Raw genomic sequence first — 25,229 nt, forward strand, 5'->3', positions numbered from 1 at the left:
AATGCAGGTTTAAGACCTATAAGTTACATACGTCTTTAATGTCCAGTCCTATGTATCCTCACGGGGAGATCTGAGGACCAACAGAAATTACAATTTTATTTTGACTATATTACTCCCAACTTTCAACCATAACAGGCTATTTTTCTCTAAAATCTAAAAAAGGCCAAGAGGATGTGCAGAAGTCTATTATCCTCCCAGATTACTTGAGTTAGAAAAGCTGAAAGGTTAAAGGTTAGATTTTTGCCCAGTGGTGCCTAAAAACAGCCTAGCCCAGCTTAAATTCACTTCTAAAATCTTCATGTAGATTAATGTGGCTTTGATTAGATTTATAGTATCGAATGTAACAAGGAAATCAATCAGAATCTATTTTACAAGCAATCATTTCCTTAGAATATTTCTGTAGTGCTTCCACTGCTGATAACAGCAGATGAAACATGTTGTGTTTGTGTGCGCGTCCAGCTGAGCGCTTCACTGGAGCTGTGGTTCTTTCTCGTCACAGGAAGCAGAGACCCCGCGCAGCGTGCTGGAGGAAATCGGACTGACATAAACACCATCTTCATTGCCATCCACACTCCTCCATCAGCCAGCTACTCTGCTGTATGTAGCTGATAACAGTTCACCTTTCAACACACACACACCAATATAATTTTCCTGTGCATCTGTGTAACACGACTCTGCCTTGTTTTCTACTGTTTTTAAAGACAAATGATGTAGCACTCTGTGTGTATCTCCTGCTGAGTTATTGATTTGTTTCAGTGTGATGACATTAACTGTTTACCGAGACACAAATCCAGCTTAATTAAGCTTCATGCTGCTTTCAAATCCACACCAGGACGCTGTGCTGAGTGAATTCCTGCTTGATTTTTTATTTATTTTTGTTCGCTGATGCAATCTCTTTATTCAGTGTGAGGTATTAGCAGTGTTCTGAATTTAAAATATGTTAGTTAAACCCAAAGAAGTGGCTGTAATACAAAGGCAAGTATTACATTAGCAAAGCCAAAAAGTTTTGTTTTCTCTCATATCTGCATTGTGATAATCCTGAACTCAGTATATCCTACAGCCAGTATATGTATACTTTAATGAATGAGACTTATTTAAATGGGCCAACCCACTTTGATCTCATGCGAGCCACACTAGTATGCCCACGGCATTAAAAATCCTTTTTTGTTCTCCTTTGTGCTCAAATTAAACTAAAACCTTCACCACCAGGGGCAGCAGTTTCAGATGTGTGCCGCTGATTCGTTAACCTTAAATATTTCTTTGGCCTGTACTGGACCCCCGGCCGCATGTTTGACACCCCTGCTTTTTTGCATCTTAAACTGAAATTACTGTGAAATAATTTGAAAACAGAAAATATGTGAAATTAAGAATTTTCTCTCAGTTTACCAGCAACCCTCGCTCCTATATTTGGTTTCTAAATGATGTTCCAATTAATGCTGAATGCCTTAATCGCTCACTGATGTTACTATTGCATAACAGATATATTTGCATGCCACTGGAACTGAATTAATTTATTATTTTTGTATTAATGTTTACAGTTTTTTCTTGATGTTTGCTACTGTGACGATTATTTTGTTTTATTTTTGTGAAAACACTGAATCTGTAGGTAACATTTTATAATAACCATCATATGCACACCGTAATTGGTACCTGATTGAACATTGATAGTGATTTAATGTTAACAAACAGTGAAATGATAATTAAGGATGTGGTTAATGGTTGGATGTTATACATTTTAAACCACACAATCAGAGCCCACCTTAATTAACTATCAATGTAGCGTTTAGTAGCAATGGCTAATATAAAGTGTTACCAAACACACCAAAACAGCTTTTGTACAGATGAGATGACATCGAGTTTCCAGAAGGTTTACGAGACAGGATATGAACTCATTCAGCTCTTTGTTTCTTTACTGGCTAGTCACAGATTTTATCGTGATGTGATTTACAATGAATAGAAGCTATTACAGATGGTGCATAAAGTGAAGCACCTTCAGCATGAGAGCAGATTGTGTGTTATATTACCAGACATGTGTTTACATTATTATTGTCTGAAATGGACAAAAGAGGAAGGTTGTGTTTGTTAGTATAGGTATTTCTTGTTCTTTAGTTCTCTGTTGTTGTCCACAAATATCTTTAAATCATGAGATTTACTTTCTTAATCAGTTAATCACAAACTTTATGTTATTGTGGCAACAGGGTGCACAGAGGATTAATGGGAGGTTGTGTGGAACAGCTGAAGGGACCAAAATAAAATTGAGATAAAGAGGCTCAGACTTTGGGTTTGTTAGGGAGATCTGTCCCATTCACATTAAAAGTATTCTTCTCATTTCCAGATAGAACATGATGATTAACACAGCTTTAAGTTCACACTCAGGATAACTCTGGTGTTATTTGATGGATGTAATCAGGACATTAGCTTAAAATCACTGACTCTGTCTCCAGTCTGTAGTAAATAGTAGTTACTACATTGCATGGTCTCATGTTCCCAATCCGATAAATATCGTTTTTTTCATAATGTCACTGAATATAAACATATTGTATAATTATTAGTATAATTCTGACTGCCTGATTACATCTCTGCAGTTTTCATGAACTCATTCAGAAACATTTATAGCTGAAGTCGTCACTGCGTCCAGCAGAGGTTGAAACAGAGTAGTTATTTGGCTTCATGGTGGTGTTTACCTGTTTCGTGTTCTGAAGGTCATTCTTTGAGTGCAGGTAAGCATGCACTGTAGATTACTGATGTTGTATTGCATATACTTCTTTTAAAAGATGTAATATTTGTCAGCACCAGTCCAGTGCTTGTGAAGAGCATTGTACTTAGAAAACGTTAGAGCTTGTAAAGACACCTCCATCACTCCTGTGTTAGATTTGTGTGAAGTGCATCCAACAGGGCGTCTAGCGACATTGTGCTCCACCCATCTACACCCTGAGCTGAGGTCTCATCAGGACTACTCTGCTAAAACCGTTTCACTGTCTTTTGAGTATAAACGACTCTTCGGCCTGTGACAGCCACACACTGTACAGCATGTAAACTACCTATTTACTGTGACACTGCTTAAGTGACCATGCATTAAATAGCAATAGTGTCGTAAATGTACTGAAAAGAATTTACAGCCGCTTGGATGAAAAAACAAACGTTTCACACATTTAAAGTGGACCTGTTCTGCTGATTTCCCTTCTCTTTGACTCTGTTAGTGTCGCTTTGCATGATTCGCAGTTAAAAAAATAATCTGGGCCTAAATGCAGCCACTCAGTTCATCTCCTGAAGCTAGCCAAGCTGCTCCTGATTGGCTGCCCCTTGTAAACTTGTTTTATAGCAGGTGGGCGTGTCTATTAGGGATTTCCAAAAAATAGCAAAAAATAAGAAAAACTGCCTGAAACTAAATTTTTGGCTCAAAGAAATGACTTTTACATACATCCACCATCATAACAGTATAAGACAGATAATAAGGAAAAACATAATAGGTCCACTTTTTGACACACTGGGCACAGGACTGTACAAATATCATAAAGTGTTGTCTATTTTCTGCTCTGTGCAGGTTTGTTTTAATCCAAACGTCACAGCTCGTTTACACTTTGAACTACTCTTAAGCCTCTGGCTGTTTTCTATAACGTCACATGAGCATTTTTCATGTACAACTGATAGTGTGTGGTTTACAGTATATCGGCAGTGTGACTTAGGGAGAATAGATGCTATTCCATACTGTGTATAAAGTGAATTTTACAGCAGCTTCAGCGTGAGTGCCGAGCAGCCTGTGCGTGATGTGTTTACAGCTATCATTGTCTGAAATGGACAAAAAAAGAAAAGAAAGAGGAAGTTAATGTTTTGTTGTCAGGTTCAGCAATAAAGAGAGAGTGTCACAAACAGCCGGGCTCCTCTCATTCATTCAAGTCTCATTCGCACCACAGAGCTTTTCAATGATGTCTGGAACTGCAGAAAAACATCTTTAATGTAAAAAAATAAGGGGGGAAAAGTCCCAAAAAACATTTTTAGGTTGAAGCTCCAGCACACTTCGTTATTTGACTTTGTTTCATGCAATGGCCTTTATCAAATACCCCAAACAATATTTTGATTAAAATAGGTGGTTTCTTATTTAATGAGCCAGAAATCTGTGTGTGACAAAGTGTGACAGTACAAACACAGCAGAAAACACAACATGGACATTACAGAATACAACCTGACATAAACAGGAGGAAGACGGCATGGCTTCACATTAAACAATGCATTCAAAAAACCTGCATGTTCACTCATCTGTTTAATAAATTTGGTGAAATACACGGGGTCCAAAGCCTGTGGGTATTTTATTAACAGCATTTAAAAAGCATGACAAACCAACAAATCATTTGTATGTATGAAACAGGCTGGCTCAGTCGAGAATAAACTTTGAGAAATATACTTCACTAGTTTTATGAAATTCTCCAGACCAAAACTAAAATCTCTGGTTTAATGAATTACAGAGAATCTTCACTGTTCATAGTCCGGTTTAATATATAATTTCTGCCAGAAATGTAGCTTCCACACAAGCCTGCTGTGCAAACGAAGCTTGTATTCTTCCTTCAGTATGTTGCTTGTTTTTTTGCCATAGCCTCACATAGTATGTATGATGAAAGACTGTATATAAATAATGGGCACAACCACTGTGATGTCACATGTGACGCAAACTGGTTATCTTTAGTGTCTCAGCTTTTTAAAACCGAAGTACAATGGATCTGACTGTGAAACCCAAGAATGCTGTAAGCTCATTTGTTAATGACTTATCAATCACAACTTAGCCCCGCCTTGAAGCACATCCTGCTTTATCGTCCATAATCCATACAATAATTTATCAAATGAGCTTCACTTTGTGTTCAATAAAACATGAAACTACCGATTCAGGCTGTGAATTCATCTCAAACATGTTTACAGAGATCATGGATTACAGGAGCTGAAGGCTGAGTTACCATAAACCTCAACACAACTGGATGTCTTTCTGAAACAAGAGTCACCCCCTGCTGGCTGAATGCAGGGTACAGCCACTTCCACACTGGCTCCACTTCAGTGCTCAGAAGTAGCGTCCATCTTTCATAGATTCAGTCCACTGCTGTAACTAGTAACAAAGCTTTATGCTTGACTGGCAGACTTTTACACCAGGAAGCTTTTGCTTGTTAGGTGAACACATAAAATAAACTATAGAGCCACTACCTATTACGCCACCCTTTGGCCCAACTTCTGGCTCAAAAAAAACCCAACAGGGCAGCCAAAACGCTAACACTGAGGCTTTAAAATGTGGAGTCCAAAACCAGTGTGATGTGTCACCATGGCTACAGCCGTCTTTTTAACGGCAAACTCAAAAACCCAGTGGATCAAAGTAGATATTTGATTTTTGATTACTGATGGAAATTCATGTGCTGCAAATCAAATTTTTCATCCGTAACATGACATCGAGTTGGTAACTTAGTCACCCACCATTCAGAGTGAGCTAGATCACCGAGAAAATATCTTTATTAGCTTTAATTCTGATAGGAAATCAGGTAAAGTAAAAAAAAATATTGTAAACTTCTATTAATGTGAGACACATTGTCTTTGTAACATCCATTTTCTCTTCACATTTTGAATTAAACACGCATGAATGCAAACTTCCCAGCTCTTCATCTGGGGAGCGCATGGATGCACAGAGAGCTGTTGGAAAACCGAAGATGTAAGAAATCACCAAAGCGCCTCTGAAGGTGTCGCTCATTACTCTAACTCTCCTCCTTCAACATCTCTTCGATCTCCTTGTCCCAGTTATCATCGTGGGTTTCGCTGTCGGCCAACACGTCGTACTCCTGAAGTTCTTCCTGCAGCTCTCTCTCCCAGTCTGGCATTTCCTCTGAAAACAAACAAAAAACCACACTGAGCTCACACACACACAGTACAATGTCCCAGTTTAACCACAGCACTCACCCTGCTCTGCATTTAGGTTTTCCCTCTTGTCCAGAACCAGCTCTCGCATCTCTTTGCACAGGTCTTCCTTGTTGATCTCACAGGAGTCAAAAGTATCACTTACAAATTCAGACATGTGCAGACTGGTGGAGAGCTCTTCTTCATCCTTTCATAACGCAAACAGAAGCTCAGATTCAGCTTTAAAATCTGCTTTATAATGACCTTTCTGCAGCAATAATAAATGATAAAACTATTACCTTTAATTAGTTAACTTTTTACCATCGACAAACAATGAAATGACAATGTTTGCAAAACCTCATAAATGATTAATGGTCGCAGAGTAGTGTGTGTTTAAATATTATCTAGATCAGATGGCGGTGGTGTAAATCACATGACTGAACCTGGAGGTCATTCTTTGTGTCCTGATTCGCTCTCTGTACAGTTGTTTTTTCCCACCAGCTGACTGGTTAAATACAGGCACCAAAACCAACAAAAAGATGAAAAGTTTGTGTTTTCGGTTCAAATAAAGTTATGAGAGTGAGCAGCAGTAGTTAAATATTTATCACAAAACCACGAAAACAGACGATAATCATTAAAAAATAAATACCCCTTATAAAACATGTGCCAATCACAATTAACCTGAAGAATCTCTTGTCAAATATAATACAAAATTCAATATTAATGACCAGCAAATATTAACAGTAAAATAATCCTTTACTGTATCCTTTATAAGACTATTAAGTTGTCATTTATAAAACGTAGGTATCATAACATGCTGCTGAGGTTTGTTTTGTTTCATTAACCACTGATAAGAAAAACTCACTCCGTGTCACTAAAATCACAAACATGAAGAAAAGTAAAACATTTTAAATTTGTTTTTTTTAATCCTCTGATAACTGAGATATGTAAGAAAAGCTTTCGAAAACCAGAAACCACATATTCTGCCAGCCTTTGTTTAGGATTGTTTAGATCTCAGAGGTTAAAAACAGGTAGTCTTACCTCACTTGATTTTGGTTGGAGGCTGCTGGCTTTTGATTTAACTGCATCTACAAAAATAAATAAATGAAATGTCATCATTATGAAAAGGTATTTAAGGGAAAAATGTGATATTCAAAATGTTCTAATACTAATAACATTTTTTTTTAAATCCCACTGCTATCAGGACAACAAGAAAAGATAGTTAGATAGATAGTCTGCAGGAGGGTGGAGTTAGATCCTACTGATCAAAATGCTGCTTCTGGAATCACATCATTACCTGGAGCCAAAGAGCATGCCTTTTCAAACCTAATGGTGCTTTTAACGTTGCCTTTAAGCACAGACTGTATATAAAAGATGAGCTGCCGGGTCTGAAAATTCAAACCAACCCCAAAATGTCTTAAACCTGAATGCTCTTCAATGACCAGCAGAGGGCGACGCCTGTGGTTGCAAGTCAGGATGTATAAAAGTCTAGGGCCGAAAAGACCCTCTGCTTCTTTATTCGAAAATCCAATTAATTTGTGGTCTCACTCTAAAACATTTGATTTCTTCGTGAACACAACTGAGCTATCTCTGATTTACGAGTTGACTATGTATGAGAGTGTTGTCCATGACGTCCTCTTCATTGTGACATCTACCTTTTAAAAAGCAATGACGAAAGCACTCAGCCTTTAAAAGCAGGACTTCTTAAAACATTTCCCCATCTTATGGACGCAGTCTAAGCCACGAGTGTCAAACATATCGTTGATGGAACAGAAACGGAACATTAGATCGTCTAATCCTGCTCATGAAAGCTTTACAAACTATGAGCATTGAAAATAAATAAATAAGTACAATTATTCAAAACACTGCGACTCTTGGTGTTTTAAGAACATTACTACACAAAAAGCATGTTAAGATCTAAATGTTACGATCTAGTAGCACACGGATGTTTTAGTTTTAGTTTTATACTTTATAGATGCGCAGTTGATGTAATGAGATATACTGATAGGATCGCACTTTTTTTCCTTCTGACGTCTCCGTCTGTTTGCCATTTTTAATGGATTGTTCACTGAATACATTTTTACTTGTACTTTTTCAAAAGGAATTTTTTTTACTGACTTTTTATGTTGCTGTGCAGTGTTTTTGCTCATTCGATCCACTTAAGATCAGACTGGACTGTATGTGGCCCAATAAATAAAAACGTGTTTCACTCTATGCTCAGAAAGGTCCACAAGTTAACTCACTTTTTGCTTTATCACACAATAAACCTGCACTCTCTGTTTTAACTAGAAATGCTATCAGTCAAAATCAAAACAAATCTTCCTTGAATACTAAGATAAAGAATTACACAAATACTTAGTCATATTTGTACATTCTTACATTTTATCAATTTTCATATCATAACTTTAAAAATCAACATCAGTATTTAATGCAGAGGTTTTACAGGAGAGAGCAGACTGTACCGTTTTGATGAGGATCTTTGCAAGGGTAGGAGGTTTTCTTCACATCAATCCACTCAGCCGCCTGTTGGGCTGCGAGAGCTGTGAGCTGAGCCGACTGTTTTATCAAAGACACGCGGTAGAAGTAATTCTTCCAAAAGACTTCCTCTTTCACCCTGAGGAGAACAGCATGGAGGAAAACACAGTCACCCCTGAGGGATGCAGGGAGGCTCATATTGAAAACACAGCAGTTAACGCGGTTAACTTATGACACACTCACTGTTTGGGGACCAGATGGAAGCGCATCTTCCTCAGGAGCTCGTCTTCCTCTAGCATAACCATGGCGACTGGATACATTTGGTCAAAGTCAAAGTGAAACTGCACCCCAGCAGGGGGGTCACGCAAAAAATTTCTTTTATCCTGAAACAATGCAGTAAAGTTACAGTGAGGCATAATTTAAGTAACTTTCTATTATAAATGAAATGCTTTTTAAAGATATTTACAGCTGAGAGAGCTAATATCTGTTCCTGTATGGCATCCTCTTCATTATAACCCACCCATGGAGGCACAGCAGCACCTACGAGCGGCGAAAAGCAGTAGAGATGTACTGAAAATATTTTTCAGCTACAATTAAATGTAAGCTTTAATTAATGATTAAAAACCAATATACAGTTTGGTCCACATGTTTGTGGACAAAAATGCATTTTCTGTGCATCAGCACTGTTGATTTTAAATCAAACATCTACATCAATTAAAAGAGCTTTTGTTACATTTCATGTCATAAGTACACAACAGAAGTACTCACCATACTCTTTAGCTCTTTTCTCCTGAACAAACCTTTCTTGTTCCTTCTGGAAATCACCTAAAATGGTCTAAGGGAAGAAGAACAAACCTTCAAATATTCCAAACTTACCCTAAATAGTAAAAACTTGATATCAGCTTCAGAAAATAGATTAAACTTTTCACCTTATCAATAATTCCACTGATCCTCCCCTCCTCCACGCTCTTCTTTAAGGTTTGAGCTGTTTCTACTACGGACTCAGATAATTTTTTTGAGGCGCTGCTGGCAAAATTATAAATGTAACCTGTAAAGAAGCCAGAATAACACACATTGCTGTGTTGCATAGTTGCAATTAATCAACAAATGGAGAAAATAATCAGCAGAATAATACATTATCAAAATAATCATAAGTGAAAGTTGCAATTACAAAAGAATCCAAAATGAGCATCATCTAAACAAACTACAAGAGGTGCAATTTTAAAACATAAGTAATTTCAGTTACCTATAATGAAAGTCAAATCTGATAGTGGATGACTATAAGGCAGCTATTATCACAAATTGATTTGTTTGTATTGTAATCAATGCTTTCTCCCCAAAGCTCAAATCGTGCTAAAAACCTATAAAAACTGACCACAAAACCAAAACAATAAGAAACACAACAACAATATGTCGACTGCAGCGGACTCACCACTGAAACCTTTTGCTTTCTGGAGAAGCTGAGCATCTGTCCCAGCATCTCTGCCCTGCTGGTCGCTCGGTTTGTTTATTTCACTACAGCGTTTTTCTTCGTTAGCATCAGCAGGCTCTTCTGTAACTTGGCCGCTTTCTTTCTCTGCTCCAAGCCAGCTTGACCAGTTCTTGAACATACTTTATGTATTTAGTCTAAATAGATTAAAATAAGTTATTTAACATGCTCTAACTATGCCTTTTAAGCTCTATAGTTTAGTTTTCCGACAGTTTAAAACTTATGTGATGGCTACTCGTCAAGTTTCACCACTTACCCACTTCCGCGAATCGTTGTCCCATCTGGTTTGAGCTAACCGACCATCCGTAGTTGTGGTTGTCATGGAAAGGAACGCTCTGAGTGGATTCCGCCTTCGTTTCATTCACCGACGTTTCAGAAAATAAAGAGTTTCTATCGGACTTTTATTCCTCGTGATTGTATAAAGTCACCCACAGAGAGACAAAAAACAACAGCTTTGCAGCATGATAGCTGTAGCGGTAGTGCACAGAAAAATGAGACGATCGGAGTTTTATATTCTCTTTAAGTCTTTTATTCATTAACAAACGGCTAGGTGGTGAGGTAGCAAAACTAGCATTATAGTTGCAGCAGCTGTTGCTGTATTGTAAAACCTGATTAGTGCACATAATAACCATACAGAAGCTCATAATATTCAGAGTTCATTCATGTGTGCTTTATTTATTTTTTATTTTTATTTACCTAATGGCTCTGAACCAAAATATAAGAAGAATGCAGGATATTCACAAGGATAGCTACACTAGCAACTCTGCATTTTTGGAATAAGAAGCATGACAGTAAAATTAAGCGTATGAGAAAATAGCCCAATTACGTAGCTAATATTTGGGGGGTTTTCGCCTGTGTACATATTTAAACAATAATGTGAATGTGTTTAAAGGTACAGTAATGAATTTTTGAGGATATGAAATAGAAAAAAAAAAATATTGTACTCATAAATATACATTGATTAGTGTTTTTGTTTGTTTGTTTGTTTTTTAATCGCGTCTTCCAGCAAACTGATACATTGTTGTAAACTTCCATTAAGAATACATAGGAGCGGGCAATGGCTTGAATGCAGTGACTGAAATAGATATCACTATTACTTCTAATCATGTATATTTAAGTTTTAAGTATATGGCCAAAGATCGGCTTGACAAATAAAAACACTTTTAAGAGGCACACGTTTTAAAAGTTTTAGTAGTTTTACAAATTATTAAGATTATTTTATCAAAGATTGTAAAGGAAAAACATACACTATGATTAACTAATAAACAAAGCTAACATAGCTAACACATTTGAATATTAATTGCATTGGAAGAACTTAATAGAAAAGTTAAAAATTTATTTGGAATAACGTGGTATTAGTTATGCTAAAATAAAGACTATAAAAAAACAGAGCAATGATTGTGAGACAGATTGAACATTGCCTACATTTTAAAACTGATCTCACAGCATGCTACAACAAAATAAGAAGAAAAAAAACACAAATAAATTAATTATTGTAAAAGTAGAACAACAACAGTTTTTAAACTATCCACAAATGCATCCAGTTGTAACCTTGCACACTGCTTCTCAGTCTGCAGCCCTCTTCCGCTCTGCTTCTTAGGCCTGAAACCCATTAATCAGTGCTATTAATGAGTTTGTAGATAATGAGATGCTGACCAGATCAGACATCAGCAGATATAAGCAGAGCGCACATGAAGTCTGGGTATCAAAATCTTTGAGTAGCTCTCATGGATTGAACCGCTGTCAGAGATGCAGCATTGATGTTCTGCATAAAAAAATTCAAATTCTGATTCATCTAACCACACAGCAGTTTCTACATTACCTTGGTCTATTTTAAACTAAATTAGACCCATAGAAAATGACAGTATTGCTGGATGATGTTCACATATGGAGCTTTCACCTTTGGTTTTGGATGGAACTCTGTTATAATACAGTTATTTCTGGAAGTGGTCTTTAGCCTTATCGCTTGCACAGATGTACTGTAGATCATGAGATCTACAATACAAAGTCTAAACAGTTTATACTGAGGTTCAGTATTCTGAAATTAATCTGTAATTTGTAGATGCAATTTTTTGCAGACTGGTGAAACTCTGCCCATCTTTACTTCTGAGAACCTGTGCCTCTTTAAGCTGCTGTTTTTATATGCAATCATGGTACTGAACTGCTGACAGTCTGATTAGTTATGAAATGTTACTCCAGCTGTTTTATTTTAGTACTTCTTACTTTTCCAGAGTTGTTTTGCACCTGTCCCAACTTCTTTGAGATGTGCTGCTGCATTCAAATTCCACATTAGCTAATAAAAGAATTCTCCCACAGATTTTAATTCTGTCTCTGTCCATGATTAAAACAAAAATAAGAGGTTATTTATTTGGCTAAATAAAGTGGTAAAGTAGAAAGATAGGTATAGTTACTACGTAACGTGTTTATCAGTTTTTATTTAATATTATTACTAAAATTAGCCGTTTTAGATTACACTTGCTTGTTCTTCCCGCTATTCCTTTTGGCTAACGGTAGGTGTCGCGCTTGCGCTGCAGCTTTGTTCTGCCACACTTGTTATCCCTGCAGTCCATGGATGGAGCTAGTTTAGCTTAGCTGATTTAACCTCTCCCGAGTGTGTCAGTGTGTCGTTCTCGGTTTGTAACATGAAGTAGGAGGATACGGCTGGAGCTGCTGCGTTTGAAACAGCGTAAGGTCGCCACTTCGTTTAAGAGTTAGCGTACGATTTATTTATTTTTTTAAAAAGTTGTTCCTTTTAAAATAAAACCAGTTAAAAAAGATGAAGTATGTGTAACGTAAACCTGGGATATTACTCCGTGCCAACCCGACGAAGCTTTCCTGTTCACCGGTTCATCCAAAACTTGGATTCTCAGGTAAGGTCCGCCGTTTCAGAGCGACTTTTGTAATATTTTTCCCAAAATAGCTGCGCACCTCATGGAGTAGGTGAGTTTGTTTGATTTTGCTAGTGTGGGACGAAGTTTGTGTTGCCTGTGTGAGCGACCAGGTCGGTGTTACTCGGCTTATTTGGTGGTTGAGCCGAGGATGGTTTCCATTGTGCTGCTGGTGCGTTTAATTCTCTCGCATGTAAGAGCATTAAGTTTAAATCACCCTGTCTGCAGTTTGACAACAACAGGTGTTACAGGTTTCCTGCTTTAGTCTCCCAGAGCTCCGTACAGATGGACGTAGAAGATATTTTATGACTTGAAGAAGTTAATAAATGAAAGTCTGCATGTTCGTGGTAGGTTCCTTTCAAAATAAGAGCCCTAAATCCAATGTTCTGTCACTGTAACCAGAGTCCGTGTTATTTTTCAGGCGTTTTTATTTAGTTTTAAATATGTCTTATTTCTTATAGTTCCGCTCAGTTCAGCTTCCAAAGTGTTTTTACTTTCCCAGTTTCCCTTTTATTTCTTAATTTGTTTACTGTCTCATCACTTTTTTATATAAGCTAATGTGCACTGTGGCTCATTTCATATAAAATCAACTTATGTTATTTTGTTCAGTAATTTTAGTATATTAAATAAAGTTTTGTCTTCATTTCCTGAATTATTTCAGAATTGGAGTGCCTCGAAGTACATACGGGTGGGTTGAAATGTAGTTTTCTCAAGCATTTTTAAACCCTCATAAGTTCATATCAACGGGAGATATCTACATAAATTTTTCATGGCTGAAAAACACTTTATGCTCCGTCACAAAGTACTGCGAAGTCAATCAAAAGCCAAAATCTTTGTTTGGGGCATTTTTTTTTTCTATAATCAGCTCTGAGCATCATTATCATGGGATATAACAGAGTTTCAATAGTATCAATTTAATGTCTGTGAAACAGAGTAACAGAAACAGTCACTGGCACTCTAGAACGTTTGCCTGTTTCCCGATGATTCACTGGAGGAAAACTTCAAAAACTGCAAAATTTTGGGTAGACTTTTATATGACATATCTGCATATGGGATAGGTGGTTGGTGAAAACATGTTACATTATTTCAAAGGTTCCCTTTTTTACCTACATTTTGATACCAGGCCCATCTTTTAGTCAGGATGTGTTCTGTGCTAAAAGACTTTTTTAATATGGTCAACACTCAGGAATTTGGAGGACAGAAGGAATCCTGGTTAGAAGTTGAGCCGGTGTTGCAGCAGCAAAAACATTAAATATAACATGCCGCCAAATAGCTCAAATAAAGTACAAAACTTGACAAGACAAGGTAGCTCAGTAAGGTAAAAATAAAAAAAATAAAGGAGTTTTATAACATTTTTAAAAAGTAAAACAAAAAAAATTAGCTCTGTTTAAAAAAATAAATAAATAAATAATTGCCAAGTAAAAAGCTCAATAGAGGGACTTCAGTTAGTAAAAATATCAACAAAATACAATACAGGTATTGTGGTATACGCCACACTGATGTATCAATAGCCATGGCATCATGTATGTTGTCTCATATGAAAACTGGAGATGAACTGGTGTTTATGAAGTGCTTTTTTAGTCCTACGGATCTTCAAAATGCCTCAGACTAAAAGATAGCATTTTATTCTATGCCCTTTAGGCCCTTTATTCACCTCAAGAACTTATGTCTTTTGAAGGAAGATATGAATCCTATGAGGCGTATAGTGTTAAAACACCACACCACATGATATTTGGGCTCTAAAAATACTTCTGGACCTCAAAAATTACAGTAAGTGTCTGTATGGCTGTGGTAGTTTTTGTGTGATCTTGGTGACAAACTGCAGTGGTTACATAGCTCTTAATTTACAGTGAAACATCTTATCAACCAGTCTAATTCAGAGTCTTTAAGTTTTTCCAGCCACTGGTATGTGACACATTATTAATAAAAAGTCAGTAGTTTATTTTTTAGCCAGTGGAAGAGATGCAGAAAGTGATGAGTTAATTGAGTTGATTTCAATAGGAGTTACAGCTTTGTGTCATCAGCATATCGCTGGGACAAACTGTGCTAAAATGGTATGTGTTGGAAAGTATGCAGAAATAGACTGGACCAAACAATAATCCTTATGGAAACAGTCCCCTGTGGTAAACTATTATTTTAGAACGGTACCCATTATGATATATTGACTGGATATCTATCTCTCCTTTTTTTTTTTTTTTTTACTTTTATAGAAGTACAATGGATGCTGAAGGATATAAAAATGATCTGCGCTGTACAGAAACGGAGAGCTTTTGGCATGTGGTGCAGAAATCAGGAGATCTGGATCAGAGGAGCAGAGACTGTGAGAGCTTCAAGCTGGTGGAAGTATTTCTGTCAGGAGGTGCCCCGTGGGGGTTCACGCTCAGAGGGGGACTTGAACACCGGGAGCCACTGCTCATAACCAAGGTAAATATTTTCATTTAGTCTTTTTATAGTAAACACAGGTGAGAGTTAAGGTGCTGAGTTTGTGAGTCAGAGAGCAGGATCTAATGCTTTTTTTAAAAAATCTAATCAAGCTTTTGAATTTCATCTTTTTAAATGTTTGTGTGATGCCATGCTCTGATTTTTCATAGGGATGTAGAGGTCAAAGTTTTAGTCTGATGTATTGCTCAATTTTGATTTAAGGACTTTAAAGAAATGTTATAAATGATTATACTTAGTGGTTTGGTAAATTTTCAATAGCTGTCATAGATCACCCATGGACAAAATACAACAAATTGACGATCTCAATTGGGCTGCTGATGTCCTCAAACAAAACAACCTCCCCCGCTTCAAAAAAACTAAACAAAAAAACAATCAATAAAAAGTGTAGCTTGAGGGCACTGACCACGTGCCATACGGCTGAGAGCGGCCGCTCCGGCTTCAAGTCCGACCCAGGGAGCCTTTGCATGTCTCTCTCTCTTTCTCTATTTGATTGATTGATTTAATCTTTATTTTGAACATGTTGAAAAGTACAAGTACAACAACATAGAATTAAAAGAGACAAATGAACAAAGCAAAACAAAAGGAAAATGAGCAACCACAACTACAAATAACTTTCAAGTTCAAAAACAACATTTTTAAAAAAAAAAAGTGTTCCTTGGACAGGAACAGTGTGCACCTGCATTAAAAAAACAGAGCAAATATCAGCTGATTCTTCACTGAGCCTCTCATCCCTCGGATGGACTCAAGCTCCATCACCTTGGGCTATGGTTTGCCTCAGAGAGCTCTGGGCAGCAGCTCACAGCAGAATAAGGCTGACCGTCACCAGCTGCAGTTAAAGATGGTGGAGTTAGTTCGTCCAATCGCAGGATGAGGGTAACAGCAACCAGCCTGCTAAAAGAGGAAAATGAGATGGGAAGGGTCGGTGCGCACTGTGTGGTGTTGACTGAACTTTAAGACTAAGAGAATGTGGATTGTCCTTTTAATATGAAGGAAAAACCACTAACAATGCGTATTATGTTATTCAGTGTGGTGCTCTTTGATTACTAAATCAAAATCAGTCTGCCCCTCTGAAGAAGGATGTTGCCCATCCCTGGTACAGACTTCATTCATACATGTGTTTTCATAATTTTTTTTTTTGAGTTTCTTGTGTAATATTTCAGTGCGAGCTGCTGTTATTTGACTAAAGTCAGCATTTTAAATCCCCGAAACCCAAACATTAAACAGGTCAAGCACCATATCTCATTTGCTATGTGGGTGTTTACGTGAGCTGCAGTTTGCGTACAGCACCCAGGAGGAGAGTGTGTAACCACAGAGCCTGCCAGTCAGCTCTCAGACCTCAATGAACCCTCACTGTAAGCTCATTTCTCTGTTGACTGTGTAATGATTGACAACAAAAGACCTTGCTAGTTATTTGACTCGGTAAAATACCAGCTGCTGTTTGTTGGGAGCTGTGGCACTGCTTGGTCTTAGTTTGCCATTCCTGTGTTGACGTTCCAAAGTCCATCCCAGATGGATGAAACTCCACCACAGGACACTTAGCACCACTGCCACCCCACAAACGTGCAAACGTGATTGAAATGACTCACATCCTGACTGTTTACGAGCCATCCATTTCATGGTATGCTGCAGTTTTTTGTTTTGTTGTTGTCAGTATTTATTACTAATGTTTTGGCCCTGAACATTATAATAAGGACCAACAGAAACGGACCTGTTTGGATCAGATGGTGAGATGTTAACTCTTTACTCGCAGCTTTTGATCTGTAAAATATTTAATTGATTTTTTTCAGACTCTTTCCTAGTTGGTGTAATTTTTCTTAATAATCTTATAAGTGAATTAGTCATGGCTAGGATTTAACAGAGTTTAGTTAGCTGTCACTTAGCCTCTGGTCAGTGTTATTATATCTCACCTGGATATTTGCTTTCTCTTACTTTTGTGCTGGGTTAGATTTCATTTGGAGGAAAGCTTGTGGTGCCAGAATCTGGGGAGGAATGCTGCTTTGTTTGATTTTCTAAATGTAGTGAATTATCCGTGACAGTTTGAAGCCTACTGGAATGGCATGATGGGATGAATTAAATTGGGGTTAGTGATTTGTGCTCTTTTGGAGTGGCTCTCAGATTATAAGCAGTGATTTATGAAGGTGGGTTGGTGAATTATTTGGGTTAACTAGATGATGATGCAACCAAACCTCATGTTCTTTCTGATTGATAGGAGGACATGTGTCAACACAAACATCACAATCCTTTGTTGGCTGTTTTTGTGCCTTCATGTGCAAGAGTGGCACATGTGAGCTAGAATGAACTCTTAATAGTTGTTCAATTTGAAGAAAAGTTAGACTAGTGGTGTGCTGCTAGGCCATGTGCAACTAAATTTGTAGTACACTATGCTGAAACCCTGCCATCGTGATGTTGTTTGCACTTATACTCAAGGCTGGTGTGTTTGCATTGCTCTGCTATCACAAGTGAAACTGATCATGTTTAACTTGAAGCTGCTAAATGTTGAACAAGTGTTATGTTTACTGACACAGTGGAAAAAAGGACACTTTATAACCAGCCAAGTCCATACACGGATTGTTAGAGTTATGAAACTTCATATTATCCCATTATTTTCTTTGTGCTCATCAAAATACTGTGTTTATACTGCATATTGTTAGGGTCTGTGTCATGATTACATCTCTTCATATTTCTGGGAAAGTACCCGTCAGGCTGTGTCATAGATACAGTATCGCTGTATCAGAACTCAAGCATGACAATGCAGGAACTTCACACCTTTGGTAGTTTCCTGTACTTCACCCAAAGTTCAACTTACTTTCCAGTATCCAATTTAACATTCAGCCCCAGTCAACCCTGTGAGGTCTAAAACTTCATCAGTGATGACACAAACCCTCACCTTGTTTTTTTCCCCTTTTAGGGGAAAAGCATTTGAATAGTTTTTGATGTGTTCCAGTTAGAATGATAATTTTGTTTTGTTTCCCAAGTCTTCTGAGAACAGTTTTTTAAAAACAAAGTACATGTTTCGATAGCAGAGAGTTAAGCTTGGGGTTATCAGTGATGACAGTCTGGACCTTATTATGTTAAAGGGTTAAATTCAATTCTCCATTCAAGTAGAAGTAACCTACAGCCATCTCAGTCTTATAGTGTTTGCTTGTAGCTCATATTTTTGAGTGAAAATTAATTTGATTTGAGATTTCTCCAGTAACGTGATCTGCTTGGATTACGATCCAAGCAGACAGATGCCAAATAAGGGCCCTGATGGCAGCACATCAGAAAGGGAGCGGGGCTATATTCCAAGCTGAAGGCTGCACCTTACAAATTACCACATCCAACCATATTTCTTGCCATCCAACCATATTCGTTCCATTGTTAAAAGGTTGGATGAAGTACAACTGAGAATAACATTGCAAAGTATGATTGTACGGTGTATTCCAGACCTAGAATACATCATGGTTAGGTCCCGGCCTTTCTATCATCTCAAGGGATAATTGCAGTCTAAATAACACTGCAAACTAATGCTACGTTAGTACATGAAATGTTACACTTTTCCATTAGCAAATATCAGAACTTGCATCCAGAAGAAGTCTTCACTGTCACTATGGACTTTAACCAGGCTAACACCTTTTCGTTAATTTCACCGGAGTGTCAAGTGTCATACAAGGCGCAAGAATGTACTGGATTGTGTTTACACAAATCTAAACAATGCATTCAGGGCTTTACCCTGTTCCACACTGGAGATATTTCTTTGCTAATGCTACCTGAAAATAAACCAGTAATCACCGCAATAGCTCCAGTCTTCCAAGTCATTAGCAAACCTCCACTATGCTCAGCTGTTTTGTCATATAAAATAGATGGATAGATGCCTTTTATCAGTACACGGAGACTGTCACAGCAATCAAGGCAATTTCTAACTAGAAACGTTGGTTTATCTTGGTCTGGTGACGCATGAGTTATTCTCTAGTGAGTGTTGACGTAAAGCATGGCATTAAATAGAAAAATGTAACCGTACCGTCAAGAACACTCTATAGAATTTCAGGTTACTCAAACACATCTCCCACTATCACCATCAGGACAGGCCTTCCCCAGGATGTCTAGGTTGAGCCTTCTTCTGTATTCACTCTTTATCCATAATCTTTACTGTCAAACAAGATGACAGAACAGATGACCCAACAGACATTGGTTTTATCTCCAACAATAAGAATACATACAGACGAGAGGTAATGAACATGGCAGCTCCAGTAGCAGTCTTATGCTCAACAGCAAGACCGAGGAGATCGTGGCAGATTTCAGAAAGAAAAGAAATGCCCTGAGCCCAGTGACCATAAACGATTGTGGAGAGAATCCACTTTTTGCGAAGGGTAACCAAGGATTGCCTACCCAGGTTCATTGTTTCTGCACTGCAGTGCTTTGACAATAAAGGTTATCCTTGAATCTTGAGTTTTATTGCTATATTAATGTGAAAACATTGACTATAAAAACTGTTAGTGAGAGTCAGTTTCAGCCAGTTCACAGGGAAGTTGATTGATGTAAATGGCATCACTGACCTAACCCAACATGAAAAAACAAAGAAAAATACTGACATTGTGCCATCAAGGCTTCGGTCTTAATAAACTACACCTCTTCATAGTTCATAGTTTTTCCTCTTAGTTTTGGTTTCTAATAGGTCCATGACTTTTTGTGAAATCCATTTTCAGTGTGAGTAATGAGCATTAAGCACCTAATTTGGTTTTGGCAAGTATGTCTTTCATGTATCAACCAAAAGGGCATAGTCTCCCTATTTGTCTGCTTAAATCAGTACTTTTGTTGGCTCTTTTTCTCTTAGGTCCCTTCAGTTAAATATTTTATTGTAAATGGGCCCAGAGTTTGATGACAGGTTCAGGCTACTGGTTAAAAATATCCTGGATCTAATTAAAATTCTGAACATTCTTCTCATAGCTCAGTTATGCTCAAGGTCTTCGTGGACTTAAAGCCCTTAGCCCCAGTAAACTTAAATAATCCTGTTTTACACGAGACAGCTGGGTATGCAGCCCTAATATGTTTCCTCCACTAAGGGCTACATTTTATATGTAGCAACATATAGTTTGCTCTTAAAGACATCCTTCAATGTCTCTGTGCTTACATGCTGTGATAAATCACGCTCAGGTGAACAGGTTTTAGCAATTAATGAATCCTCTTTGTGACCACGTAGTTTTGAGTGCTCTAGAATTGCTCAACCTCTTAAGAAACGATGATTCATAGAGCAGGATTATGGTTCAGGTGGGGCAAAAGACTTCAGAACAGAGAGATGTCTGTCAGGAACCTCATATCTTGCATGCTTTGGCAAGGAGGCTAGAGCAGCTAGGGATCGGATCGCCAGCCTTCTTATTGACGAATGATCTGCTGTACATCTTGAGCCTAAGCCACCCCGAAAAGAAACTTTGAGGAATTCATATCTTGGGTATGTTGAACTTGGTTCATAGTACAGAGCGCAGGTTCTGAAGATCCACTTTAACCAAAACCTACATCAAGTGGACGGTTGCTTTGAGTGCTGCTACACCAAGTTAATCAACAGAACAATGGTGACCAGCTCTAGTCTGAGTTGGAGTTCAGCCACAGGATGAAAGTCTGGCTGAAGAAGCAGAGGATTGCTCTGGTATTTGTTTGGAAACCGTTCCATGTTCAGTTTTTTGTTTGTTTTTTAGTACGCCATATGGATTTAGAGCATATAATTTTAAACATACTCAAAATAGTTGGTACAGATTGTTCAAAAGAAGTGTGAATACTCTTCTATCACTTGTCCTTCTGAAAGTGTCATGACAGAAATGGTGTCCAGTAATTTATTCCCGCCTGCTTGGAATTGATGAAAATAAAATATTGAGGTGAATAACTGTCACAGATGTGTGGGTCACAAGCAGATGTTTGTAAAGTGTCTTAAAAAGTGCTCGATATTATTGAAAAAAGTTCACTTTAGGGTTACTTTCAGTGAGTTTTTTTTTTCTCCTTCCTTGCTCGAGCTTTGTCAAAGTACAATGTGTGCAAACACGATACATAAGCTGTGCGTTCAGCACACTGCGCAGGAGATCTGTCAGCAGAAAAGACTCATCCCTTACCCTCATCGCCACCACATCCTTCCCTTCATGACCCACATGGGGACAGGGGGCTATTTTTGAGGAGTCCAGGATGGCTGCAGTCAGACTGATTGCAGCCTGAAAGGAGATGGTAAACAAAGGGCATGGTATGGTTCATGCTGATTGAGCTTTAATGGTGAAACATGCTGGAAGAAGCAGTGTGAATCCCCTGCCTTCATGTCATATGAACAAAAGCCTTGACATTTTGTGTGTTTTTTTAAGCTGTTCTCTGGAACCGTTAGATTTACATTATTCAAATCTTCTTTTCTTTCTATGTTTCGTGTTAATTTGTATGAAATGAAGAGACTTGCATGTAGCCCGAGGGTGTCATGGGCAAGTTGCTGATCTTGAAAACAGCTTTTCTTGTATGTGCACTGCCTAAACAGCAGTTTGAAGAAAACAGTTTTTAGCTCAATTTTTATACTGAAAGTTCTTTTTTAAAGGTATTTTTAAAACTTGTTTCTGTCCTTCTTTGATGTAAAAGTTAGTGTTCCTGCGCATATAGGAACACAAGTGAAACATTAAATGCTCTTTCACCTGCCAGCTCCCAAGTATGCCACTGTATCAGTTGCGAGTGGGCATTTAAATAGGTGTTATGCCCCACTACTCTCTTACCACCTGTCAAGTATGAGGTTGTATATGTATTTTTTTTTTCATGTGCAAGCTACAGCTATTAGCTGTTACTTTTACATATAAAAATACCCTGAAAGCGTTAGCAAGACTAAAGAACTTCAAGTATTTGATTATGTAAACAAATTCAGACTATTCATTGACAGCACCTCATATCTTTTTAGCTGAAGGTTGGCCTCTAGTGGATTCTTCTGGTCCTAGTTGCCCAGTTAACCCTATATGCCACCCCCATAGTTGGTAAAGACTCGCTTAATCCAGGATGAGTTTATTTTGCTTTTTTTGGCTTTAATTTTCACTGATTTTAATTTACATCCACCTGTCTCCTGTGTGGATGTGTCGGTATTTCATACTCGCCATACTCCACAACTGCTGCCACACAAGCTGTCTTGTAACCTGAGCATCTTCAGCAATGGCTTTGTTTCCTTTTTTGCTTTCCTCTGTTCCTAAACTAGCACCACCTATCGTTTATGAGACTGCAGCAAGTACATCGTGGTTCAAGCGCTAGTACAAATGGTTACGGGGTTACGGGGTATGAGGACACCACAGTTCACCCGAGCAGTATCCTGAATCCTTTTTGTTTTTCTTCACGCTGATGTGCTGCTGCAGTTTAAAATCTTACCATATTTGGCTGTTTAGCTTTCTACATCATTAACCAACACAAAATACCACATTTAAATCATAGCACACCACTTTTATGAACTTCTTACTTTCTTCTTCTTCCTTTTTTTAACTTTTTTTTTTTTTTAAGAATTTTTTTTTTTATTTTTTATGCTTTTTGGCCCCTTTCACATCTGAAATGAGTCCAGCACCCTTGGCCTTCAGTAAGAATAAATGGGATTGGGGAGAAAAGGGAGAAAGTTTAGAGAAAGAAAAACATCACAAGATTTATTCTATACCATTATACCGTTTGCTTCCTGGTGTCTGACACCTCTATTTAAGACGTTTTATGTTAATTTTACCCAAACCAAAACTCCTAAGTTAAAACTGCCTTCACGGGAAACTCTGTGCGATTTCTGTTTCTTAGTACAGGCTATAGTGTTTCTACAAGTGAGAATAGTTTCAACTTTCAGTGAAACTGAGGGTGTTTTGTAAGCACTTTTAAACATTGTAACTCTCAGCAAATGTATCAGTGATTCTCTACAGAAAGCATGACCATATCAGGATCAGATCAGGAATCTCTCCAGCCAGCATAAAAATCCACCCTGCCTGAACCTCCGCGTTACAGAAAAATGAAAATAGGCTGCAGTGTGATTAGTGCTATCTGGGGCTCTGAGGATAAAGGCTGTATAAGAAGGAATGGTCTGTAAACCTACACATACTTGTGCAGTTGAGTCATGCAGCCCCCCTCTCTCAGGTTGAGTGCTTGGAGGACTGATAATCAGCTGCAGATTTCGACTTTTGTATGCTAATGTGCCAACCGCCAAGCAAAGTCTTGCAGCTTTTCTTTCCACGCTGACCATCATGCCATCATGCACGTCTCACATCTGAGTTTCTGACCTTCTGAACCCTCACGATTTCTCACGTCAGGGTTCCCATCTGTGTAAGCTGTGCTTCAGTCAGTGTATCTAAAAGAAGTTCACTGTGTTCGCTATACATCCCTTTGTACTATTCCAGGTGTTTTTTCCCCTCTCAAACAAACGCAGAACAGTTTGTTTTTTCATCATCATCACGCCACCGGCTTGTTCGGCAGCCTTTTGAAGTGTTTTATAGCCTTTGATTCGTCTCTTTAGAAGTCTGCTGGCCTGCTGTTCATTTTGATAAACAGTGGAGTGTGTGTTCTGTCACTGCTACTCTATAAAATCTACAGAGAGTGAATGTCAGCAAGAGACTCGGCTCTGACACATTTTTAAAATTGTTGAATTTTATTAAAAAAGCAGAATGTAGCTATGCTGCCATTTTGAAAATGAAAGTGTTTCATGGATGAATCACAATGTGAAATTGCGGTTCGATAAGCAATGTTTAAAATACCAATATGAAAAAAGAACTATAATTAAAGTCATCTTTAAGCTTGTTAATCATTTTAAATATGAGCTAAGGATGGTGATGTCTTTATAAAAGCTGTAAAGTAAGGACTTGCACACCTATTTCTGTCCCTGCGTGTTATTAGTATGATACCAACATTCAATTTTTAGATGTTAGCATTATCCTCAATGTCAGTGTGTGTTTAAGGACACCTGCTTACCTTGGATCAAATGTATCACTCTGAAACCAGACCATGCACAAAAACTCAGCAGTCATAGCATTTAAAGACACAAAGCAATTATCTTATACCAACAGCCTACATTTTAGAATATTTGTTAGACTGAAATACAAAGCATTAAACATTAAAATGAAACTCTTCATAAGCTTCATAAGTCAACTCACTCCTTCTTGCTATTGAGCCATGGCTCGCTGTTCATGGCAGGTAAGAATGGCCTTCGGGCCAACAGGAAATGGCCCGGTGCTCCAAACACGTAGTTTAATACAGTTTTATAAACCAATCCACACCAATCCATTGATTTGACCCTAGCAGTTGGCAATATAGCCTCAGAATTCAGTCACAGTATTTCAAGGAAAATGAAGTGCATTTTCCATCCTCCTTTTCCCATGACCTGCTATCATTGATAATGCACTGCCTAATTCAAAGAGTGAATCTACTACCACAACTTGCCAGCAGCAGCCACACCATTATAGTACCAATAGCAGTGAGACGGATGCAGTTACATTAGCCTTTACTCACTGCTCTGCACCGTTTGCTGTCATAAGGAGTGCAGCTAATGAGCGCTCCAGCGACATTTGCTTGAGCAAGTTTGTTTACTTTTGGCCACATATCACCCACTATGGTTATTTTCTCCTCACGTGCCTTGGTATCCCAGTTGTACTCAACGGTGTCTTTTTGCCTCAAGTGGTGAAACAAGTTTGTTGGTTTCACCTTTAACGGGAACAGTTTTTTGTGTGTGTGTGTGTGTTTTGCAAAGTAATGTCCTTTGTTGGAGATTGTTGAAGTGCAGTGGTGTGAAAAGCATTTGTCTTCACTTTTTATTGGATGAAATCATCATTTAAAAATTGCATTTTCTAATTACTTGTTTTATCTTTGCCTAATATTAAAAACAGTTTGATCTGAAACAAAAATGAAAAAGAAATCGAGACATTAACAGATATTTTTCACAACACTGTCGCTCCCTTCTAAGGAACTAAGGAGCTGACATCTGAGACCGACTCGCTGCGCTCACACTCAGACACGTTTGGGTTGTTGCTGTGTACACTACGGAGCATAAACACACAGTATGTCATTGATATCTCAGTGTGACACTTTTATATCATGTAAAAATTTATACTGTTAACATACTGGTATTATACTGG

General features: G+C 38.0%; 3 protein-coding genes across 9 annotated transcripts in view; 2 read left to right on the forward strand and 1 right to left on the reverse strand.

Moving 5' to 3' along the window:
* LOC146491044 (AP-1 complex subunit sigma-2) overlaps nucleotides 1-12,563 on the forward strand; it is a 39,842-nt gene extending 27,279 nt beyond the window's left edge. For all 3 annotated transcript variants that reach the window (XM_085151757.1, XM_085151762.1, XM_085151758.1), the window contains one exon: nucleotides 500-12,563. In XM_085151757.1, coding sequence (XP_085007883.1) covers nucleotides 500-547 — 48 coding nt within the window. In that variant the 3' untranslated portion in view covers nucleotides 548-12,563. The remainder of the gene's footprint in view (nucleotides 1-499) is intronic.
* LOC146491045 (synapse-associated protein 1-like) lies at nucleotides 4,073-10,166 on the reverse strand. Of its 3 annotated transcripts, XM_085151752.1 has the most exons (10): nucleotides 10,086-10,166; nucleotides 9,773-9,941; nucleotides 9,270-9,388; nucleotides 9,109-9,175; nucleotides 8,807-8,880; nucleotides 8,584-8,723; nucleotides 8,328-8,479; nucleotides 6,907-6,953; nucleotides 5,929-6,073; nucleotides 4,073-5,854 (listed from the first exon to the last, which is right to left on the reverse strand). In XM_085151752.1, exons 1-10 carry the CDS (start codon nucleotides 10,149-10,151, stop codon nucleotides 5,727-5,729), a joined length of 1,107 nt encoding a protein of 368 aa, XP_085007878.1. In that variant the 5' UTR covers nucleotides 10,152-10,166; the 3' UTR covers nucleotides 4,073-5,726. The 3 variants fall into 3 exon arrangements, with proteins under 3 accessions (XP_085007878.1, XP_085007877.1, XP_085007876.1); XM_085151751.1 differs by lacking the exon at nucleotides 10,086-10,166 and having other exon boundaries at nucleotides 6,907-6,947; nucleotides 9,773-9,950; XM_085151750.1 differs by lacking the exon at nucleotides 10,086-10,166 and having other exon boundaries at nucleotides 9,773-9,950.
* Nucleotides 12,564-12,583: 20 nt separating the features above from the next.
* Nucleotides 12,584-25,229, forward strand: part of shroom2a (shroom family member 2a) — a 44,627-nt gene continuing 31,981 nt past the window's right edge. For all 3 annotated transcript variants that reach the window (XM_085151700.1, XM_085151701.1, XM_085151702.1), the window contains exons 1-2: nucleotides 12,584-12,699; nucleotides 14,928-15,141. In XM_085151700.1, coding sequence (XP_085007826.1) covers nucleotides 14,935-15,141 — 207 coding nt within the window. In that variant the 5' untranslated portion in view covers nucleotides 12,584-12,699; nucleotides 14,928-14,934. The remainder of the gene's footprint in view (nucleotides 12,700-14,927; nucleotides 15,142-25,229) is intronic.

Source organism: Neolamprologus multifasciatus, chromosome 23 (genome assembly GCF_963576455.1).
Source record: "Neolamprologus multifasciatus chromosome 23, fNeoMul1.2, whole genome shotgun sequence".
Classification (NCBI taxonomy): domain Eukaryota; kingdom Metazoa; phylum Chordata; class Actinopteri; order Cichliformes; family Cichlidae; genus Neolamprologus; species Neolamprologus multifasciatus.